This window comes from Myotis yumanensis, unplaced genomic scaffold, assembly GCF_028538775.1.
Source record: "Myotis yumanensis isolate MYYU_CA2020_CCGP unplaced genomic scaffold, mMyoYum1.0.hap1 SCAF_14, whole genome shotgun sequence".
NCBI classification, from domain to species: Eukaryota; Metazoa; Chordata; class Mammalia; order Chiroptera; family Vespertilionidae; genus Myotis; species Myotis yumanensis.
This window is the reverse complement of record NW_027223765.1, coordinates 35,588,841-35,606,633: the sequence shown is the minus strand read 5'-3', so window position 1 is coordinate 35,606,633 and position 17,793 is coordinate 35,588,841. Positions and strand designations below refer to the sequence as shown.

General features: G+C 49.5%; 1 protein-coding gene across 14 annotated transcripts in view; it reads right to left on the bottom strand.

The window, feature by feature from the left end:
• ATP2B2 (ATPase plasma membrane Ca2+ transporting 2) overlaps nt 1-17,793 on the bottom strand; it is a 369,370-nt gene that overhangs the window by 129,025 nt on the left and 222,552 nt on the right. For all 14 annotated transcript variants that reach the window (XR_011473706.1, XM_070433633.1, XM_070433632.1 and 11 more), the window contains one exon: nt 6,703-7,220. Coding sequence is in view for 13 of the 14 variants with exons in the window: in XM_070433633.1 (XP_070289734.1) it covers nt 6,703-6,901 (199 nt within the window). In the remaining variant the exon portion in view is untranslated. The remainder of the gene's footprint in view (nt 1-6,702; nt 7,221-17,793) is intronic.

The window sequence follows — 17,793 nt, the reverse complement described above, 5'->3', positions numbered from 1 at the left end:
CACTGTTATTATTCCATGTCACAGATAAGGAAACTGAAGCACAGAGAGGTTAAAGAATGGGTCCAATGCTCCACAGGTGGATAAGAAGTGGAGCCAGAATTTGACTATGACATGAGTGGGCCACTTCACTGCTGGAACACTACTTGTAGAGCTACTTTGCCTGGACAGACCCAGCTTATACCTATTACCCTGGTGTAATAATTAACAGTGTTGTGATTTGGCTATTATCACTCCATATTTGGTGCTCTGAATCCTGCCTTCACTCCTCAACTGCCTTCTTAATTCTATCCTTTCTCCCCATAAGGCTGAGCACCCCTCAAGAGCACAGAACATGCCTGCTCTTCCTCCATACACTCCTCAGCACACAGTAGAAACCTTCTACACAGTAGGCCCACAAGCATGTGTGTTTTGCCTCCATTTCCCTCTCCTCCAGTCTCCATGTAGTCTGGGTGGGCTGGCCCCTCTGTAGCAAGCATGTGACCCAGGTCTGACCTATTAGCCTATTCCATCCTCCAGCCACATAGACTGGTTCAAGATTGGCCATGTGACTCCTGCTTGTGCCAGTGAGAGTCTGTTCTGGTAGTTAAGGGGAGGCCCTGAGAAAGAGGTGGCTGTTGGCACTGGAGTGGCTGAGATGGGAAGGTGTTAGCCTGAAGATGCTGGGGCCCTCAAAGGGTGAGGGCCTGCCTGAGGACAGTGGAAAAGAAAGATCTAGGAGAGGGATGGACACAGTCCTCCTGCAGTATTGGAGACCCTGGATCCAGCCACACCTGAGGCCAAACAGTCCCTGGACTTTTTGGTTGCACAAGCCAGAAAATATCTTTTTTGCATAAGTCAATTTGAGATGGGTTTTTATCAACCAGAATCCTAATAGACAGAAATACTCAATAAATATGGGAAGATGATAATTCTTTTGTGGAAAACTTTCAAAGCACTTTCAACTCACTATCTCTGAATGGCAAAGAGTGAAGTGGCACAATCCCCATTTTACAAATAAGAAAAGTGAGGTCATGAGAACCTAAGTATCTTGTCTGTGGTGACAGATGAGGCTGGAACTCCCCCCGCCCCAACAATCTTCAGGCTTCCCCCTCCCCACTCATGCATGTACTTGCAATGATGGCTAGTTTTCTCAGTCTCTTAAATACTTTGATATGTTTTTCTCCTCCAGGCCTTGCACCTGACAGAGTCCGGGGCCTTAAATGAAGACCCAGGTAGCTGTTCTCGTTATCTATGGCCAGGCAGTGAACTCTCTATGTGGACCTTGTATCTGAGCAGTCCCCAGCTTCACCCTATCTGGCACCCAACTGAATCTGTGGCTGCCTCAGTTTCCCTGCCAACCTGTCAGGGCCCACTGATCCTTGGGGAAACAGACAACGGCATCACAATGACAAACAGAAGGCCCCCACCTGCTGCTTCCACACTCTCCCATGCCCAGTTGGTGGCGGCAGCTCTGTGGATGACCTGAGCCCTGCCAGGTCGGAGGGGAATTCTCCACTAACATCGTATTTATGCATCACGAGGCACCAGCCCCCATGATCTGCCCTCCTATCCTCTCCCAGCCCCTCTCTCTTCTCCACTTGGGCAGGCTGTAGGATTCATACAAAATTAACCGGAGGTTCCGTTTCACAACACTCTGAAGTATCCAGTTCCCACCCCACCTGCTGCTGCCCCATCTTCTTTGTCCCCCTTTCTCCCACACTGCGAAACATGCAATATAGGGAGTGCCCAATGGGACTTGTTTGAGCTGCCCCTCCGACAGCCTGAGGTGTGGGTGACAGGAAGTGAAGGACGTGAGCTGTGTGTGTGGAGCAGCTTAGGGAAGTGCCACTCTAGGTTTGGGGACCTGAAGCCAACTGTTCCATCGGTGACATAGGGTGTCCTGTGTCCTGTCCCCAGGTTGCAGCCTTCTAGCCTACACAGGGAGGGGCACCAGGGCATTCCTCATCTCTTCTTTTTCTCTCTCTTTCTTCCTCTGTGAATAATTCTGAGCCTCCAGGCATCATACTGGGGACACAGTGGAGAATGACAAACAGCTCCTGCTTCCAGGATCTCACAAGCCACCCCAACATCCACTACTCATCTTTCCAGACTCATCATGAGTCTGCCTCCTCTGGGAAGCCTCCTCTAACAGCACATTAACTCTTCGTTGGGCACTGTCTTATTAATTGCCTAATTCTTTCACAAGGATGGGGCTCATGCATATTGTTTTCAAAAAGAAATATTAGGCATAATGATAACACTGATATCACCATTTTGTAAGTGTCTGGGGTCTACCATAGACTGCACTAAGCCTTTCATGTGGACAACATTTGAAAGGTAGGTAGTGTTAGTATCCCCATTTCACAGATAAGGCAACTAAGGCTCAGAGAGGTTACATTAAATTCTCCCAGTGTCCTGTAAGAGTAAGCCAGCCAGGATTTGAACCTGGGTCTCTGGGGCCCTATGTCCCAGAGTGAAAGGGTCTGGAAGGAAAGGGGGCAGTGGAGGGAAGAGGAAAAGGCATTACCAGAATAGAACAGAACTAGTAGAGGAAAAGGAAATAAATGAAGCTTAAGCCAGGGGCAGAGACCACCCCTGACTTGAGCTCACAGGGACGAGGTTTACACAACAGTTGTCCCTAGAGTTGGGCCTTTTGGTAGAAAATCCAACACTGCCTGGCTGTGGGAGCTGAGCCTCTTGTCTGTGCTGGCAGCAGGCGGTGCCCTGGGTGGGAATAGATTTCCATGGCTTTAAACCCTCTCTATCACTTGCAGAGATCTTTTTGCTTAAAGTTAGCTGGATGAATGGGAAGGCTAATTTATGCATGGCCTGGAGCAGTTTCCTATAGTGTGACTCAGAGGCCAGGGCTTGCTCATTGGGGGCAGACTGGGGCAGGGCTGTCAGGAATGGCCAACTTGAGTCCCTGTGTGGAGCTGGCACAGATCCACACCACATGGCTCTAAGTTAGGGACTGGGGCTGGAGGCGAAGCACTTCTGTAAGTCAGAAGAGGGCACACAGGGCAGGACAAATGCTAAACATGAGAGAATAAAAAGTTCTCTGGTGGCCCACCCTACTCAGGCCCTCATCAGACAGAGAGCACCTAGAGGACTGTGCCCAGGTGCACATGCCTGGCTCGGGGCTGATGGCACACCTGGGCGCCATCAGAGCTGTGTTCAAAGTCTGCTTTGATGTGAACTGTGGTGATGACCTCAAACCCTCATGCTCCTCATCTGTAAAATGGGATAACAACTCCTGCTTCCAGGCACATGTGTAATAAGGATGCAGAATAGCCTACTACAAAGTGAGGCACCATGTGGGGACACTGACCAGTGTTCCAGAAGAGTCAGATTCCACCCTTTCTGGAGAATGTGACTGCTTCCTCCAGAGTAGTAATAATCAGTGAAGACCAATAAAAGCTGACATTATTATGCACTTAGATACTGGGCACTTGGCCTGATCTCATTGAATAAAAATGTTTACGACCCATTGTAATGATCGGGAAATTGAGGTGTTTAGTTGTCCATGTGCCAAGTGCTGTTCCAAGCTGTTCCACTTTGTCCTCACCACAACCCTGTGAGGTAACCACTATCAATTTCCCCATTTTACAGGAGATAATGAGGAAACTGAGGCATAGAGAGGTCAAGTAACTAGTCCACAGTCACACAGCAGGTAAATGGCAGGACTGAGATTTGAACCCAGGGCATCCAAATCTAGGGTCTGTGGTATTATGCTCTTCTGCCCCTCCCCAAGTCTCTTTTAGCGCCACCTGCACCCTGGGAGATCCTTCTAGGGACCAATGCATCAGGGCTCTGGTTAACCCTACCACAGGCTTTCCTCCTCCTCTGAGACCTTTTCCATCAGAGATCTCATTTGGTCCTCGTGAAAAATGAGGAAACCAAAGCTTAGAGAGGTCAGACAAAAGGTGTAAAGGCAGACACACAGCTGGCAGGTGGCAGAGCACTAGTCAGAGCTGTCACTATTCTTTCCATTTTATAGATGAGAAAACTGAGTCCCCTTTACTTTTCATGTAATGCTTAACTCTTGTAACACATTGATATTCTATGGAATTCTAAGAAATGCTGCTTTATTCTATGCTTTATTCTCTTCTCTTTCCTCCATAGCCCAACACCTCCTCCTCCAGGAAGCCTGCTCTGACCTTCACTGCCCACCCACCTCATCTCTCCTATGAGCTCCGGGGCCTGTGCTGCACTTCGTCTGGGTTACTTGCTGTTTTGGTTGCTGGCATTTGAACTGCTTGCTCCCTGTGGGCTAGGGACTCAATGGCCATGTCTCAGGGTTTTATGGGCAGTTATTTACTCTCCTCTGTGCCAGGCACCAGACCAGGTGTTGAATGTACAGAGAGGAGCAGGACAGATTCCTGCCCTCAGGCGCAGGACACAATGAGCCAACTGGAATTGGCCCCACACAGTGCTGGAGCTTGGTGATGGGCCACTCAATGTCCCAGGGTGTGAGAGCCTGTCAAGTGGGAGGGGAGGACGGAATTCTTCGTGGCGCTCTGTGAAGGCCTGATGGTATGAGCCACATCTGTTGCATGCAGTTGGCTGCTTTTCTGGAGAGAAGGGCCACAGCTTCCATCCAGGCCTGGAGCCCAGAGACACTTAAAAATTCCTGACTCAAGAGAATCTCCTGGTCCTATTCACAAGGCACAGACCACTTGGGAGCCCTGTCTCTTAGGAGGCCGGGTATGCCAGCCTGATGGCGGAGGTGTGCAGGGCCATTCTGCCACAGACTAGTGTCTGTACAAGGCTGGGGTTCAGGAGCCCCAACACAGAGACTGCTCCCATTGCAGGGCTACATGTGGTCATTCTCAAGACCTGAGCTAGAAGCACAAAGTGAAGAGAGGATGTTTCCTCTATTCCTACCCTCCCTGCCCAGACAATCAGACACCAAGAATACAAAGGTGTTTCTAAACTTCAGCCTGGGCTCAGCCCATAGGCACAACATCAGAGATAGCAGCCAATCTTGAAAGAAGGACCAGGCTTAGCTCTTCCTCCTGACTCAAAAGGGCCCCAGAAGAAGAGAGACTCAGATGCCCCAAGCTACTGGGTGCAGTGGGGTACAGGCACAGGCAACCACAGACTGGCAGGTCCCAGCTGAGCACCTAGGTCCATAAGCAACCTCTATAGCAGTGGTTCTCAACCTTCCTAATGCTACGACCCTTTAATACAGTTCCTCATGTTGTGGTGACCCCAATTTCATTGTTACAAATTGAACATAGTTAAAGCATAGTGATTAATCACAAAAACAATATGTAATTATATATGTGTTTTCCGATGGTCTTAGGCGACCCCTGTGAAAGGGTCGTTCGACCCCCAAAGGGGTTGCGACCCACAGGTTGAGAACTGCTGCTCTATAGGCAATGCATTCAGGGTTAGTGCCCAGCCATGCACAAGGCATGGGGACTGGAGTTAGGAGATGGAGTGAGAGGGATCTCTGGCCTCAGATTTGTTCTCTGTCACATGGGGATAAGGATTCAGAGGCTGCCTGCCTCCCAGGTTGTGGTCTATACCTGGGGGAGGAATTGTCATCCACTCTCCTTAGAATAATATGGCTGCCAATTGTTGAGCACCTACTGCCTTCTCAAGCCTCCACTGAGCACTGTGAAGTAGGCGCTGGCCCCATTTTCCAGAGAAAGAAACAGGCTTGATGCAGCCTCTTTGCACAAAGTTATAGGATTGGGGATTCCCTGAGAAGAGCCTCACACCATGCCTTTGGGGCTCATGTGAGGAATTCTTTTCCTTCATGTGGGGATGGAGACTCAAACTGAGTTCTGGTGCCTGAGCTGGACTGGTTTCTCTCCTCTCCGTCTCACAGTAGACGGCTGGGCTTTGGCCCCCTCCAGAGAAGACCCCAGGAGGTTGAAATCTTTTCTCTGGAATTGCAGGCCTACTTATTTTGCGGGTTGCAAGAAAGTTCCACATCCATGTCAAGGGCAAGACATACATGGCACCTGTCACCCTTCCCGTGATAGCCCATCTTCCTGCCTGCCCTGTCTGTCCAGCAGTTCCAAGGCCTATGGCTGCCTGGAGACCTAGGAATCCCCAAGTCAGAGCCTGGATCTGGGACAGTCGGAGAGGACCCAGCCCAGAGGCAGGGGTTGGGGAGCTGAAATTGGCTGCATTGCAGCAATGCTGTGGTTCCATGCTGGAGCCCAGACAGGGGATTTTTGGGGCCTGAGGAAGGAAGGCCAAGGGTTGGGTGGCTGAATCCTGAAATCCAAACACTGTAGATGGGGGAGGGGGAAGCAGGAACCCCGCCTGAGCTTTGACGAAGACAAGCAAGGCATGGCTTCTCTTCTGGCCCCACCAGCCTCCCTTCTGGCCCCGCCTTGGAGACTGGGTGCCTCCCAGATTTCCAGGCTGATGAGCCCACTCCTGAAGTGGATGTGAGTTGCACATTCTGTTTGATTTTGGCACCTGGTTTCCAGAACATAGCGCTTGACCCAGCTCTGTTCCTGTGGTTCTCTCTGCAGGTGGCTTGGGTCAGACCCCAACCCACAATGGGGAGAAAATGGAAGCCCCACCCTCTGGCTTATCCAAAGGGGCTGACCCTCAGCTAGAATACACCAGAATGGCCACAGTGGCATATCAGCCCCTGTCCAAGACATCTCTGTGATTAAATATTATGCATATTGCTCCTGGAGCCAACACAAATGGCAGTCACCAGGGCGAAAGCCCTGGATCTGAGTCCCCCACACCTACCTTCTATAGGTGAGGTTTTGAGGCGCCGGCAGATGGCTTCGGTGTCCCCGTAAGTCTCCTTGATCTTGACCACAGCCTCAGTGCTCCGCAGCTCCATGAGGGAGCGGAGCTCCTCCAACGTGCACCCAAACTCGCCCCCATGGCTTGACTCATTTCTTTGGTTTTTGGAGTAAAAGTCGCTGTTGGTCATGTCACCCATGTTTGCCACAGTCCCTGCTCAGGGTGAGCCCGAGGGTCAGCACTGGACCAGAGGCTACTGGGTGATGGCTCTGTGTGGCTGTCCTCAGCACAACCTCACTGGATGGCTGCGGCTCCTGGTGGCCGACTCCGGGTCCCAGGGGGAGGGCGCAGTCGAGGTGGGCTGATAGCAGCAGTAGTGAACTCCAAGGGGTGCCTCTGGGTCCAGGGTGAAGTCCAGGGGCTGGAGGGGCTCAGGGATCTAGACTCAGTAGTCTCCATTCAGTGGGGCCCATGCTGCTTCCCGGAGCTGGCATCTACATGGTCAGGGACGGTGGCTCCTGTGGGGGCAAGCACAGAGTGGTGACAAGGATCAGGAACTGGAGGCATTATGGGATGCGTGCTCAGAAAGGCCCAGTGTATGTGTGTATGTGTGCCCACCCAAAATAACACCCAGGCACCCTAATGTGGGTGTTCTGTCTGACACCCCATAACACACCAGCACACACTGTAAATTCTAACATACCGGTACTCTCCTGGAGACCCCACAATATACCACCCCCAAGGCGTAAAATACCCAATTCTCTAATTGTCCACTGTGCTATGTAACACGCTGACTTCACAACACACACCCTGGTGCACACACACCTTCAGACCCACAGGTTCAGGGTGCCCTGCAACACCCAATCCACCTACTTTTAGGGCCCACCCCACTGCCATACACACACAATTCACAAGCCCCACTTCCCACACATGCTGGTAAACACCCCCCTCTCTGCCACACACAGTGTTACATGCAGTAACACTTTTGGGATACATCTAACATCCCAACCTCCTTCCCTCAAAAACGCCTGTGTTCACAGCCCCTCTGTGCACACACAGGCCCCTATTTCTCTCACTATGCCCATGTGTTTACACACATCCTATGTCCACACAATTTGGGGCATACTCCCCATCTACAGATGTCACCCCTGTCCATGCCACCTACACCTGCTGATATACACTGTCTCCATTTGGGTCTTACAGGCATGGGGATGGGAGAAAGCCACCCACGTCTACCCTAAGCCCCCAATCACATTAATTAAAGCTCTCGGCTGGGCCAGAGGAGCAAGCTCATGTATATTCACCAGGACATCACTGAGCCCACAGCTTGGCCCAAAGCATGAGCTGGAGAACAGGGAGACCTCACCTGGGGGCTCTCACAGTCCAGCACCATAGATAGTGGCCTCCACGTTCCTCTGGGAGCCCAGGAAAAGGAGGGAGCGCTGGCTTCTCTCTGCCTGCCTGGCCACCCTTGCAGGAGTGCAGCATCTGCAGGGCTGCCAGGAGAGAATCCAATCTGCTTGGACACCCAACACCAGTGGCCAAGGCCCCGGCAAGCGTTGGGTGACAAAGGGCCCCTGTTGAGCTCGGCTGGGCCTGGCACGGGGACCGGCTCCACCCAGCAGTCTCAGACAGCTGGCCATCTTAGGTCCAGGACAGTGAGGGGGAATGGAGGGAGGAAGATGGGATTGAGCCCACACTCCAGCCCCAGCTTCTCCCTCTTGTCGCTTCTCCCTTGCCCCATCTCTCTCCTTTGCAATCCTTTCCTCTTGCACAGAATTTCAGAGCTGGTGACATTTTAGAGTTAATCTCATTTTCCCCAGTGAGGAACCTGAAGTTCAGAGAGGAAAAGGACCTTGTCCAGAACCACAAAGAGCTAAAGCAGAGGGGCCTGAGTGTCTGGTTTCCTGACTCCCACGCTGGTGCTCGCTCCCCTTCCCCTAAGGGGCACTCTCTCCTTTCTCTCAAAGAGCCGAGGCTGGTGGGTAGATTGTGCCTGAGTTCAGTGAAGAACACAGGATGGAGTCAGGGCAATCTGGGTTCCCATCCAAGTTCTCCCAAACCCTGTGGAACCCTGGGCAAGTCCCTCCGCTTTACTGAGGCTCGGTTTCCTCATATGTAAGACAATAGTCAATCTCCTCTTGCTGCCTCCTAATTTACTGGGAGCTAATTATAAACCATGCTCAAATCTGATGTTTCCTTCTGGGGTATGGTGCTTCCTAGCTAAGGGTGTGTGTGTGTGTGTGTGTGGGGGGGGGGTGCTGGAGCTGCAGAGGAAACGGTCATGCCTTCCAGGAGGGCACTTTTACCCAAGGCTGCAGTCGGAAGCCTTATCTTTACGCTGGGACCAACAGACAAGCCCGGGACCAAGGATGCCCGCGTGTACAGGTGCTGTGGAGGTTAACAGTAGGAGCTCTAGAAGCCACAGTTTTCTGGCCAAATTCTGGTTCCTCCACCTCCCAGCACGATGGGAGGCAAATTAACTTTAGTTTTATGATCTTTAAAAAGAGAGGGGGAATAATAGTATCTACCTTGTAGGTGTTATGAGGTTTAAATTAGTTATTTCACATAAAATATTTACAACTGAGCCTAGTAATTACTGAATAAGCACTCCATAGTTATTGCGATCATTACCAACCCATGTAACTGCTTTAGGAGATAGACAGTCTTATTATCCCCATAGAACATCTGAGGAAACTGAGGCTGAGAGAGGTGATAAAACATGTCCAAGGTCACACAGTTAGTGAGCGGCAGAATTGGGATTTAAACTCAGGTTCTCTGGGTCCAGAGACATTCTCTTAAGCAGGACACTTTGCTGCCTTCCCTGTGAAACTCCCTCTTGGGGTTCTTAGGATACTTAATAAAGTGTCACATGTGAATGTAAGTGCATTGTAAACCACAAAGGACTTTCTAAACTTTAGGCACTGTTTTCTATCTGTCCTTCTGATACCCATGGTGTGACTTAGAGGCACTCATAATTACATCTGACAGCATGAGCTATGAGAAGCGTTAGCAGTAATTATATTTGTGATGACAATAGTAGGCATGAGTTAATAATGGCCTACTGGTAATTTTAATGACTACTGTGTTAAGTTGAATAATGATCTTCAACCATCTATCTACCCATCTACCTGTCTACCCATCCATTCGTCCATCCATCCATCCATCCATCCATCCATCCATCCATCCATCCAATAACTATTTTGGGCATCTACTCTGTTTCAAGCACTGAACAATCCAGACATGGTCCCTGCCTTCCAGGAGCTGACAGTAAAGAGGAGAGACAATTAAGTGGGTGATTTCTATATAACATGATGGGTTTGCCATGATGGCGAGTCCCAGGTGCTGTGGACACCCAGAGAAGGAAGATCTGATCTGACCCAGGGTATCAGGGAAGATGAGTAGGGAATACTTTTCCCTCTGCAGGTTAAGTAGGCCTTAAGCCAAAAGATGGACATGGAAGAAATTAAACTATACAATTATCTATTAGTAAAAGGTCAGGAGGGACATAGTAAAAGGTTCAGAAAGGGACCTGTGTGAGCAGGTATAGAAGAATGAAATGCTGGGATATCAAAATCAGTTAAAAACCAGAACTTTAACACTGTAGAAGATTGATCTTAAACATCCTTCTTTGAGATTTCCCACTGTAGTTACTCTTCTGATGTGGCTTGTCCCCAAACCCTATCACCCCTTGCTCCTACATGTCACCAGTGCATGCATGAGACCAACCCTGTTCTGGGCATCTTGGTTTTTCCTTCTAAGTTGCAGAGCTCACTTTGGTATTTGATCTAACTGTGGGATTTCCTTGCTTAGAGAGCTTGAAGTCCATTGGCCCAGAAGTACTTACATGATGCCTCTCAAATGATATTCTGATAGATGGACAGAGCTGAAGACCTGCTAGTTAGTGTAGAATCTATCAGTTTCCTGAATCCTCTAGACTGGAACACTTTCCACTCCCCCAGCCTTCGCTGCCTTGACAATGGCTGGTTCTGCCCAGTAATGTCCTTTACTTGAAAGCCTTCCCTGACTATGCAGGGCTATGTAAATGCTCCTGACTACTGGGTGCCTCCTGCATCATACCACACTTCACACACTATTGCTTGGGCCTGCTTAGCTGTCTCCCTTCCCCAGTGGGCAGTAGTCATGTCACTTTTGTACCTATTATGGTACCTGGCATCCAGAAGGCACTCAATAAATGCTTGATGAATGAATGAATGTCTAGATTAGCCCCTGGGTCATCCATCCATGGGAAGTCCTTGGATCTCAGTTTCTTCATCTATAAAATGGACTAGTGATTCCTACCCTGCCTATCTTACAGGTTTGCTAGAGATAAGGAAAGATATCACAATCAGTAGTCATACTTTTTTCTTTGAAATTCATCCCCTGCCCTCCATGTCCCAGGTTCCTTTCATCATAATGAGGCATGGGTGTGAGGCTGGAGCAGGCAACTGTCCCCTCAGTCACAGCTCACCAGACTCTGACATCCCCGCTGCCTTGCCCAAATACCACCTGAACTACCACTCTATAGCTGAAACATATAATGAGTGGTGTGACCTTGGAGAAGTCATCTAACCTCACTGGTGGGTCTCTCTGCAAACGTGTTGACCCATCTGTCTAACAGGCTGCCATGAGGACCTATGGAGACCCAACAATGCTGGTTCCTGTACCTTCCCCTCCCACCCTGTTATTAGAAGTGAAGCTCTGATGGTTGTGATGAGGTTCATTTGCAGCCAGTTCTCAACACTGCACACTCCTGCCCTAAAAAAAACACAACAGGCACACAGGCTACTATGGAGTGAATGTGTTTACCCCAAATTAACAAGTTGAAGCCCTAATTCTCAATGTGATGGTATTAGGAAGTGGGGCCTTTAGGAGGTAATTAGGTCATGAGGGTAGAGCCCTCATGAATGGGATTGGTGTTCTTATAAAAAGTGACATGAGAGAAGATCTTTCTCGGCCATATGAGGACATAGTGAGACAGGAAGAGGGCCCTCACTAGGAACCCAATTGGTCGGCACCTTGAGCTGAACTATCCAGTCTTCAGAACTGTGAGAAATAAATTTCTGTTGTTTAAGTAACCCCGTCTATGGTATTCTGTTATAGTGTCTGTGGGGCATGAGACAGGGACCTGGGCAGGGCATAGGACCAGTTCTGGGCACAGAGAGGGTGAGCAACACACTAGGGGTCACATAGCCACCTGAGGCCAGAGTCCACTGAAAGCCCCTCCCTGTTTTCTAAGCTCCTGCAGCATGACCTTGACCAAGCCCTTTTCTTCCCTGGACCTCAGTTTCCCCATGTGGAAAGTGAAGGGATTGGACTAGTGCTCTCTGAGGGTCCCTTTAGGCTCTGACAGTGCCAGGACCTTCAGAATCCAGGAGAACATTCTGACAATATTGGATTTATGCATTTCGATTTCATCTTATTAGCATTTAAATGACTCTGTATTGTTACATTTCAATGACTCAAGAATAGGTTAGGGGCACCTTAATAAAAAGTCTTTGCTAGGAAGGACGCTTGCAGAGGAAGGAGCAATGGTTTTTTTTTTTTTTTTTTAGAATTAATTTAACAAAGAAGGAATCTATCTTTCGAAGGAAGGATTAAAAAAGAAAACAACATCCAAACCAACAGCTTTTTAAATCCTACTGAAGGATGGTAGCTGGGACAATTGCAAATGAATTATGTGCTAAAAATAACTTTTGAATGCTGAATTCTTCTGTTTTAAGATGTGCTGAATTTAAATGCCACCTTAATATGTATTTTAAAAGTCATCTTCTCTTTGAATGATCTCTGGCAGCCATGATAAATGTAGGGGACACAGGCCCCGTCTAGGGACCCCGGGTGAGGAGGCTTGGTGCTGCCATTGGTTAGTTTTGTGATTTGGGCAAGGCTCTTAACCTCTCCCTGTGCCTTGGTTTTCTCCTCCCCAACAAAGCCAACTTCACAGCCTACCTCACAGGGTTTTGTGAGGACTAACTGAGCTAGAGCTTCGCCCAGTTCCTGGCACAGAGGAAGAACTTGTTAAATGTGGTTGTTCTAATCATAGCTCAATGCCTCTATCCTCAGTCCCCCACACTACTGTGCTCAGCGCAGAACTCAGACTGACAGGACCATACCCACAAAGCCCCTGGCACTGCTCAAAAGGTTGGGGAGGGTCCCAGCTTGACACAGCATACAAGGCTAGTTTCCTGTCTGCTCTGGTCTTGGTTAACTAGTTTCTTTGGGGTTGGACATTTTTTTTTCCTCTCCTAGATGCAAATTCTGGCCTTTCTGTAGGGCCTCCTGTCCCAGCAATGGGAACCTCCATGTAGGCTATCACCCAGGAAAATGGGTGGACTCAGCCACCAGCCAGAGACAGACAACTGCTCCTCCCTCAGCCTCAGCCAGACTATTGTATCTACTGCCTTACATGCCCCTTTCTCTCTCTCTCTCTCTCTCTCTCTCTCTCTCTCTCTGTGTGTGTGTAGAGAGCCCGATGGATCTGTAGTGACTATGTGAGTGTGAGTGAGAGTGTGCATGTTAGTGTGAGGGTAGGAGTCAGTGTGGATGTGTAAAGTCAATGGGAGTGTGTGATGGTAGATGTTCATCATGGCTAGTCCATGGTCTGGGGGTAAGCCTGGGTCAGAAGGAATGTGAAATATTAGTGTTGATTTGGGCCTGTGAGTCTTGTAGTCGTGTGTGTGTGTGTGTGTGTGTGTGTGTGATGGTCCCTGCGGTGTGTTGGCAGATTTGTGCCTAGTGTAGGTGACCCTGAAGGAAAAGGTTTGCTGTACAGTTATACTGGACTGCCAGCATGAGTGTGTGTCTGTGAGTGTGAGTGAGCCAGAGATGTCTGTGCTCACCCCTGTCTCTAAGTAGACAGGCCCCACAGTGTGTGTGTGTGTGTGTGTGTGTGTGTGTGTGTGTGTGTGTGTGTTATATCAAAGCTGACAATGAAAATCTCAGCTTTGAATTCTCACAGTTTAGGAGAGGGAACTGGGAAGGAGGAAGGGAACTGAAAAACGAATACCTCAGAGGTGAATTTAGTGCTATTTTTAGAAAACTCCTATCTTGCTAACCAGAAAAGGAAAATCTAAAAAAAAATTAAAAAGTCTCACAGAAACAGCCATGCATCAGCCCCGAAGGCACAGATAGCAGAAGCAGGGCCAGAGGGTGGGATGTTCGGGATGTAGGACTTTTCGTGAACCTTCTTATTCTCATGCCTGTCCTGAGGGAGAGGAGATCCAGCCCTTAGCTGCCTACCATGTTCAACTCCCTCCACCATCCCTGTTCTCCAGAGGAGCTGCCAATGTTAGATGGTAGGAAACACCCATTCCTAGTCTTCCCGGTATCTTACATACCTATTCATCCTCCCACTTACCTACCTGTCAATCCATTCATCCATTTATCTGTCCATCCATCCATGCATCCATCCACCCACCTACTCACCTATCTATCTGTCCATCCATCTATCCATCCATCATTTGCTGTCCATCCATTTGTCCATCTGTCTATCTCTCAATTTTTCCACTCATTCAGTCAACCTAAGGAGGTGCATCGCAGGCCCTGCCCCAAATCATTAGGATTCCGAGGAGAACAAGCGAGGTACACAGACCCTGCGGTTTAAGGTCTGATCGCTCTGCCATAAAGAACCCCCCGTGACAACTCCAAGATAGGGATCTGCAGGCTGAGTTGAGTCATTCCTGCACAACTTTTGCTTCAGATTTTGGAAGGATGTAATTCAAACTGCACTTGCCTGGGAACCAGATCTGCTGGGTCCCGATCTTGGCTTGACCACTACTATTAATTGCTCTTGCTTAGTATAAGCCTCCATGGGCTGTGTGGTATCACTGTCCCTGCCTTACAGGTGAGGAAGCTGGGGACTCAGAGAGGTTAACAGGTGGCCAAGGTTATTCAGATAGGACTTGGCACAATTTAAATACACTTGCTTCAGTCCAAGGCCTCCATCTTTCCTCTGTGCCCCATTGTCCTTCACCAACTTGTAGTATAACATTGGACTACAGCCTTCTCTACTGTGCCTCAATTTCCTTTTCTGTAAAGTGAGAGGGAGTTTGGAAAAATACTCAGTCTCAAAGGACCAGTGTAGCACCATCCTCAAAGATTCTCCCATCATCTGATACTTGCTCTCAGAGCACACATAATTCCTTGGGCCTCTTTGCCACCAACTCATCCCCATTGCAGGCCAAGTCCCGTTTGGCTGCAGGCTGAAGGAAGGAGAAATGCCCTAGAACCCAGTAGTCACGAGCTGATCAAAATTCACCTGCTGTCTTTGACATGCACTGCCCTTCTTGGTCTTGGCAGGGCAATGAATGCTTTCCAAGGTTTGTACCCTTGATATGCTCCTTATTTAGAAATCTTTCATTAAAAAATCTTGGAGAGTTTCCTGATGAAGCTAAAATAGTAAAGTCACTAGCAGATGGAGGCAAGAAAGCCTAGTGGAGACAGAAAAGTGTTGTGGAGACTTCACTTTGGGCTGCAAGAAAGGGACATGCATTAAGAAGGTTGTGGACTGTGACTGTGCTTGGGATGAACAAGCTGCTCTGGACCTCATCCTCTGGCTTCAGCCAAAAGCCTTGGCAACCTCTCTGGCCTCAGCTCTCACTTGCCCATCTATCCCTATAGCTGCACTGACCTCCTTGAGGCCCCCTTTGCTGCCCTGACTGCCCCCAGCCTCTAGAGCCTAACTGGTTTCAGTGACACTGTCCCATCCTACCTTCATCTTCCTCCTGCTCTCCCATGGTTTACAAGCAGAAGCCTGAAAGGGGGGGCGGTGTGGGGGGACAAAGAATGATAACGGCAACGCATAGACTGCAGCTACTATGTGCCAAGCACCATCCTATGCACTTTACATTTGTTATTTCATTTAATCCTTCACAACAACCCTATGATACAGTAACTGTTGGCACCTTGTTTTACAGAGGAGAAAAAAGGGAAAAAGAGAGTACAGCGACTGGTGTAAGGTCCTTGGTTAGGGGATAGCAGAGCCAGATATCAAACACACACAGAGATACGCTTAAGGGCCCCCCATGCTCACTCACATCCCTTTCTCCAAAAGACCAGGCTCCTGCCCTTGCCTCTGGTTTCTGTAGTGAAGCACAGGGTCCTGCGGTGTCAGTGCTCTGGCCACAGACAACAGATTCCTTGGTGAGTTTTCAGGCTTCACCTCTGACCGCGCAGGGAGCTGTCTCTGGGGATAAAGTACTGATTGATGGATGGAGGTGGGTGCTGAGGAGGGATTGGATGGCTGAGGTCAAGGAACCTGATAACTGCAGGCCCCCACTTCCTGCAGGGCGGACCAGCAGTGGCTGGGAGTGAGTGCTGTCCACGTGGTCCTGGTGCTGACTGACATACCCTCTGGGGAGGACAAAGAAACAGGCACTGGGGAAGTGTCTTCACTGGGAGCTGTTCCCAAGGACACAGTGCTGACTGAGGGTATGAGGTGGGCTTTAAGAACCCGGTGCCAAGGAACTGTCCACAAGCGGTGGTGCTGACTGACATAGAGCAAAGGACTATCAGTGCCCCTAAGAGCTGTCTAGGATAGTAGTGCCCACCAACAAAGTGTGGGGTTGGGAAGCCTGAGGTGCTGGATGTAGGTTGATTGGGGAAGGCATAGGGCCTGTTCCATGAGCTCTGTGAATACGCATGGGGAGCTGACCTCAGATATTTGGTACTGACACTCAAATCTAGGTTCTCAGACAATGGGGTATCCTAGTGAACAGGTGTGAGACAACAAAATGACACTAAACAAAAGGCCACTCAGGGCCACTGAAGTGCAAGCACAGAGAACTCACCTTGGCCCATCAGTGCCATCTGTCACCAGTGCCAGAAACCCACCACTAGTGACCCATTCTTTTGCACTGTGCATGGTTCTTTCATTCTGGTTCCTGCCAGAACCATATTTACTAATAAGTGGTGGCATCTCAGTCTGACTGAGCTTATTACAATTTTTCCTCTATGGGCTGGAGTAGGACTATTCATCCACAGGTGTGCCAGGGGATGAGTCCAAGTTGGGAGATTACTTTTGAGTAGCTAGTGAGTCCTTTGGGGTGCAGACCAGAGAAGAAGGAAGGTAAGATGTGGGGGAAAGTCATTCTTTGTGGGCTGCGAATGCAGGCTCCTCATCCATGGCTTCCTGAGTGGCCCCTTGATGGTCCTTTCACTGTCTCCAGAGTGACGCTGATAGTAACTGCCCTTTACTGAGTGGTGTCTACGTGCTAGGAGCTGTGTTAGGCTCTGAACACACCTTATCCTACAATAAGCCCACAAGGCAGGCATTATTATGATGAGGAACCTGAAGCTCAGGGAAGTAAAATAACATCACGCACAGGGTCACACAGCTAGCAAGCGGTAGAGGCAGGAGCAGAAATGGGACCTCTTTGATGCTAAAACCACCATATTGTGCTGCCTCTCAGATTGCGCACACCACTCTCAGGATTAAAAACCACCGCTGGCTCCCCACTGCCATCCAGGATCCTGCCTGATTGGCTCGGAGCTAGCCTCCCTGAGCTCTGGTCTAACTGAACTCTTGCATTTCCAGAACAACTAATGCATGCTCTGCCTCCCACCCTTTGCATACGCTGTTCAATCTATCCAGGACTGTCTACACTTGCTTTCCCATTAATCAAAACTTTCCTCTCCAAGGCCCAGCATACCAACATCTCTAATTCCCCGACTCTACATTCCAACCCTCTTCCCACTGCCAGCCCATCATATGTGGTTTGTTCCTCGATTTCACACCCTCCAGCTTCAATCTTGGAGTGAGTCTTGCCAGCGTGTCTCCCTCACTAGACCATGAACTTCCTGAGAACAAGACCTCCCCGGCCCTCGGCATGGCATAGGCCTCCACCAGTACTGGTTCCACACCTGAGAAAGCAATATGATTGGGAAGGACACGGAGGACAACAAACGTTAGGGTGCAGTCTGCATTTGAAAAGTGAACCGGGTCAGCCACATGGTAGGAGGAGCTGATGCTGAATGCACCCAGGTACATGCCACAGCCTTATAGGCAGCAACTCCGCAAATCTACACCTGGAACCTATGAGGTAGCTGCCACCAGCATCCCATTCCACAGACAAGCAAATGGAGGCTCAGCCA